The sequence below is a fragment of the Sphaerodactylus townsendi genome, linkage group LG01 (assembly GCF_021028975.2).
Source record: "Sphaerodactylus townsendi isolate TG3544 linkage group LG01, MPM_Stown_v2.3, whole genome shotgun sequence".
In the NCBI taxonomy this organism is placed as follows: domain Eukaryota; kingdom Metazoa; phylum Chordata; class Lepidosauria; order Squamata; family Sphaerodactylidae; genus Sphaerodactylus; species Sphaerodactylus townsendi.
The window spans coordinates 93,050,497-93,056,496 of NC_059425.1; the positions used below are offsets into that span (position 1 = coordinate 93,050,497).

The 6,000-nt window shown below is 43.6% G+C and overlaps 1 protein-coding gene across 10 annotated transcripts in view; it reads right to left on the minus strand.

Moving 5' to 3' along the window:
- The window catches only part of QKI (QKI, KH domain containing RNA binding), a 194,114-nt gene extending 189,058 nt beyond the window's left edge, over positions 1–5,056 (minus strand). For 8 of the 10 annotated variants that reach the window (XR_007243763.1, XM_048487602.1, XM_048487596.1 and 5 more), the window contains exon 1: positions 4,643–4,934. Coding sequence is in view for 9 of the 10 variants with exons in the window: in XM_048487602.1 (XP_048343559.1) it covers positions 4,643–4,784 (142 nt within the window). In the remaining variant the exon portion in view is untranslated. Of the gene's footprint in view, positions 1–4,642 lie in introns of all 10 variants that reach the window. The other 2 variants (XM_048487653.1, XM_048487661.1) reach the window with 2 other exon arrangements.
- Positions 5,057–6,000: the final 944 nt, after the last annotated feature.

The window sequence follows — 6,000 nt, forward strand, 5'->3', positions numbered from 1 at the left end:
TTTAATTTCAAGTAAATTTTGATATGTAATTCCCTATTTCTAAGGCACTAGGTTAAAAAGTTGTCAAGGAGAACAGCAGTGAAAATCAGACTATGAACTGCAGTTCTAATCTACAAATAGAAGTCTATTGATTGTTGACAACATGCTTTGAGGTTGCAGGCTTTTTACACAAGCTTTTACACAAACTGTTGGCTGATATATTTCTGATCTACTAACGGTCCCTACACCAAAGCAAATAGTATTCCATTAGCTCAAAAAACCTTGCACCTGTGGATATACCTCTCCCATCAGTGACCTATTTGTTACGTCAGAAGGATTTCCAACCATTAACAAAAGAGATACTCAGGATCCAACCCAGAGCATTTCAAAGCTACTATTTCCTCAATAAGATGGCACTGCCATTTAGCAATCACACCAAACATAATAGGAAAGAAGAAAAAACATTAAAGTCTATGTTCCTTGAATGTTTGCATGCAGCTGATAAATCACTCTTTGTCATGAAACAAGCCACATCAGCAATGTAAAACAGTGGTAATTGTGAGGAAATTCTGATAAACATGTATACATGAAATGCTAAATTTTCACTTCTTTCTGTGGAATACATACATATCAAGAAAAAACTGAACTTTCTTTATATGGGAAGTCAAACAGACTCAGTAACAAAATAGAATCAAGATGTGCTAACATTTGAAAAATTTAATTAGCCCAATGCAAGCTCTTCTAAATGAACAGATAAGAAACATCCTTTCAAAAAGATGCTTCACACTTTCCAAAACAACTGTAATAAACAATAGCAGCAACATTATGTGTACATACAAATAATAGTTTTCAGTCCAGTATCATGCAGAATGTATTTTACTGCTCAACTATAAAAGTGTGAAATGTACCTGGAAACTCAAGCACTTATCAATTTCTCTCCCTGAACTAAAACAGAAAAAAATCAATTCCAAAGCTTGTTATGCTAGGATGAACCATGCTAACTGGTACACCAGTAATATCACAAACCATAAAGGTATAGCATGTTTTTCAACCATGTTATAGTGTTATAATTACAAAGGAAGCTGTGTATTATCTAGAAAACAAGGGGAAAAAATCCCTTGCTAAATAAATTCTCAGTATTTCAGATCCCAAGGGAAAATCAGGGGTCTTTTCCTTCTTTCTTTTTGTTTAAAGTATGATCACATTGTGGCCTTTATTAACAATATTACAGTGGGTAAATACCTGAAGACATTATGCATAGTGAGCAAACACCACAAGTCCTGGAACATCACTTTTTTACTCCCACAAGATAAATTTTAGTTGTTAAGAGAGCACATATCAGAAGAAACCAAAGCAAGATGGATACTGAACTGCAAAAGTATTTCTCTTCAATTAGTTTAGTAAAGCATGACAGCAACTTCAACAAGTAGTTTTGAAACATCCTCTGAACTTTAAAAGCAGCATTTATAATGATTAACAGGCTTCACAAATGTTTTCATTTGAAATTCAGAATCCATGCATGCAAAGCTGGTTTTCTTTTCCTGTTGGTATGTACTCCATATGGAAGCAGCACTGGCCATGAAGCTGAAACAAAACATCCTTCATGTCTTACTACAGGAATTTTGCACTCGTTTTAGTTCCTTATTAAATTCACTGTGGAAATTATAGTAAATTCATTGGGGTCTAAATACATTTAAAATTCTAGATTTCAAGAAAATTGGAGAATCTCACATGTCAAACATCTTGTTTATTAACCTACTGCTAGTTGATAATGCCTGGATCACTTACCAAAGGCTAAAGTATTTAATCTCTAGTTGATCCAAATCTGAGTCATTGAGAGAGCGGGAAAAGAACATGGTATAAAATGAATTTAATGTTTCCATTTAAAGGGGGCGAAACAGAATGTTAGCTTTTGAAAATGCTTATGTGAAAAATCCAGGGTCCTAGCAAACAATTACACAAAAAAATATTTAATTTAGAGAAATACCTCTCCTATCTTTTCTACAGGCTGCTGTTAACCAAAAGAAACTGTGTTTTAGAAATCCTTGCTACTAAATACAAGGTGTAAAAACAAATAAGAACTATGAATGCAGAAACCTGCCCATTACAAACAGAAACCTGCCCATTACAAGTGATTTCAAATCTCTTCCTTTCCTTTACTTCATAATATTAAACATTAAGTTATTTCGTACTATGTAATGAAAAGAGGCTTCAAATAATTCCTGAGCCTTTACCAATTAAAGAATATACAGGTTTTAATCCTTTCACTTAAATGTTGTCAGTGTTACTTCTTATGATTTTTTCCACACAATAGCAAAAATCTTATAACAATAATGTTAATAAAAATAATAGAAAATTAGTGATATACATTAACTTTCCTATGTGTTCAGTTTCTTATAAAATGTCCATTAATATGAAAAATTTCCAGAAATTCCCCCAAATATAACTTTCTCTTCTCTAGCAAGCTTCTGAGTGCTACTGTTCACACAAATCTCATGGCACTACACTGTGTTCAAAAAGAAATTGCACAACATACCCCACCACATTTTACAAAAGAGGGCGTGGAACTATATCACCAAAAAACTAGCCAAAAAAGTTACAAAGCATATATGCGTGTTTGTGTTTTAGCCTCCACGTCTCACATAATTCTAAAGTCCTCAGCAGGTTAGCTAATTTGGCATAAAGGTTTATAAAGTAACTGGATTTTAGGGGTCTCTTTTTCCCCAAAAAAAAGAACGGGCGCCCCTTAGTGTTCAAATATTAAACCATTTAGATCATTCACTGAATTTGCATAGAACATTTTTTCAACATTCCAGAAAGTTTTCAGCAGTCGCAGCTCTCCCACCCAGGAGCCAACACAAACAGGAAAAGCAGAACGATTTAAAGGGACAGCCAAACCTTTTCTTTGGGCTACCTAGAAAGGGAACAGACTGAGGGGGGAAGGAAGAACTAGAAAAGTTTGACTGTTAAGTTTCATTCAAGACCTGTCTTTGGATTTTTAAACGAAGTACTTGCTGCTACAGAAAGACTTGCGGAGTTCCATATTCAAGAAGCAATGTGACCTCACATTCTATACTTTTAACTCCAGTTAACTCTTCAGTTCTTGTGACAAAGGTGCTGTTATCTTCCTTCCCCAAAACAGATTTTATTAATTCATCAACTCTTAAAATCCGTTGTTATGCTGCTGTTTAATTTTGTTCCCTTACACCCTATTTCTGAGTTCATTTCTTAAGTTGATACTACTGAACGTCTCCATAAAGTGTTTATGAACTTACAGAACTTTCACTAGCTTGCATTCTTATATTGTCTGTGTAGTTTTTAACATGGCTGTCAAAATAGAAATTACTAGGAAATTCCAGTTTGTTAATTTGCTTTCTCTGCAACTGCTTCAAGCAGGTGCTAAATATATCATTTCTATTCCAAATGTGAGGGGGAAAATTGTCAAAAGAAGGAAGAGCTCTGTATATAGTAACTAATGGGGGGGGGGGGGGGGAGAGAATTAAAGTACCCCAATCCAAAGCTGAAACTGTACATATTTCATATTCAACTGGCAAGACTACTAGAATACCACTTCACTTCAAGATGAAATTTCACAGGATATGCTTTTGTCTGAAATTAAAGATATGTCTTGGACAGTAGACTCCATATATCATTAAGAAAATGTTAGAAGACACTTTTGTGAAGTCTCTGCCTGCAATCTTCAAGTTTTTAAAACAACAAAATAATTCAGAATAGTTTAACGATTGCAGAGTTGAAAGTAACAAAGACTTACACCAAAAATGTGACTACTCTTGGCAAATACGTTCTGGGAGATGGTGGGGAAGAGATGTATACCTCACACATTGGCTGGAATCTGAATTGATTATTCACTACTTTTTAATGCTTTACTTTAGGTATTATAGTAAAAAATATGTCAGTGCAGATCCTTCAGGATAAAAGCCAGTAAAGAAGTTTGGCCTCTATTTACTTAGAAAGTTGAAATGGTTTACTCCTTTTTTTGCGGTGGGGAAAAATGTCCTGGAAAGGGCTGAGTCTCTGGTCGGGTCAGTACATTTCAACCACCTCGCAGCGCCAGCGAAATCTCAACAAAACCACCCATTTTCTCATTTCTTTAGGCTACAAAACAAAGTTGCCTCTAAATACCTCCACACCCTCTACACTCTAGCCCTTCGTAATGTGGACTCAGGAGTCGCTTAAGTGTCCCTTATGCCGATGCCCCCTCCCCCTCCAAAAAGAAACACTCTCAGGCTTTTTACTTCTCCCTTTTCGTTTCTTTCTCAATGTGGCGTCTGCGTTTTCCCCGAGCAGCAAAATAACAATACAGCAGCAGCAGCACAAAGAGAGATTTCATTGACGCCCAAGCTCTGAACCCTAAAACTTCGGTGGAAAGACTTCCCGCTTCGCCTCTTTTGTTTATGGGGCGGGATGCCAGGCCGAGAGGCGCCATTGAAGGGCCGAAAGGGGGAATCCACCACCATCTCCCGAACTGAAATAGGGAGAGCAAAGGGGATCCCTGTAAGAGTACAAAGGCCTAAGTTGTGCGGGGGTGAGGGGGGCGCCCTGTCTCTTCCCCACCCTCCTCTCAGCCACTAGGACAGAGTCGCTCTCGGACTCTCTATCCGGTCACCTCCCCCACCACCAACGCCCGTGTGTTTGTTTTTACCTTCGTCAAGCAGCCTCTCGAGGTGGTTGAATATCCCGCAGAAGTTGGGGAGGCTACTCATGAGCTTCTTGTCGTTCATCAGCTGCATCAGGTAATCGGGGCTCGGCTTGGGCTTCTCCTTGGTTTCCATTTCCCCCACCATATTCCAAGCGTGCGAAGAGAGCGAGAGAGCGCCCGCACCAGCACTCGCCCCACCACCGCACTGGGCGCCCGCCAGGCGGGGAAGAGACGGGGTGTGTGTGCGGGGCGGGGGGAAGGCCTCTCCCCCCCCTAAGACCTGGGCAGGAGGAGGAAGCGGGAAAAGAGGGGTGCCGGGACCGTTGACGAAGAAGCCCGCAGAAGACGCCGCCGGGTCCCAGGCGGCGGGGAAAAACACGGGGGGAAACTCGGCGACCGCCACCCCCCCAGCCCCCGCTCCACTCCCAACACCGCCGAGGGCTGCGCCCTAGTCTGCCTCCTCCGGCGCGTTTGCACACAGATCTTCCGCAGCCGCGGCCGCTTCTCTCTCTTCCTGTAGCCGCTCCCACTGGAAGCCTTTTCCCAGTGCCAGCGGCCGGCGCAATCGTCAATGTTTCCCCCTCCTCCTCTTCCTCTCCCCGGGCACACGCAGGCGTCGGTCGCGGCTCCTTCTCCCTGGTCTGTCTCCGCGACGGGGGAGGCAAGCAGGCAAATGGGGGCGGGCTAGGCTGCTGTTTCCCGAGGAGTCCCCGCCGCCGCTTGTAAGGCTGTTCCCGGCCACCGGTGGTGCTTCTGCTGGTGTTGCTGCTGCTGTTGCCTGCCGCCCTCCCCTCCCGCCGGTGCCGTTCCTTGTGGCTGACGAGTCTCCGCCCGGCTGTAGTCTCCGTGCCTCCTTCGCCGCCGCCGCCGTCTTCTTCCTCCTCCTCCTCAATTCGCTTCAGTTCGGGCTGTGCTGGCGGCGGCAGGCAACGGCGGCGGGGAGGGGAGAGGGGCCGGGGCGGGAGCAGCCGAGGAGTAGGGGCGGGGCGGCCGTTAATCAGAACGGCGGCGGCGGCGCCGCCACTTGGCGGATTCTGGCCGCCCCGCCCCTGCCGCGCGCTTGAGAGACTCGGGACTTGGCTTTCGATCCACAAGGGGGGGTCGTGGGGGGGGAGACAGAGGGGGTCGCTCGTGCTAACGGGAAAAACGCGGCGCTAGCAAACACGCGCGCGCAGCTTTCCGTTCTGTTCCCCCCCCGTGTGGTTTGGTGTGACTAACCGGCGCGCGCGCACACAAAGGCTCGCGCTGTTGCCTACTACACTTTCACGCTCCAGATGATTGTTGCGGGAAACTGCTCTCGCTGTCTGCACACCCCCTCCCCCTATGTTTAATGTGAGCGCACGAGAAACTCCTCAGGAGAA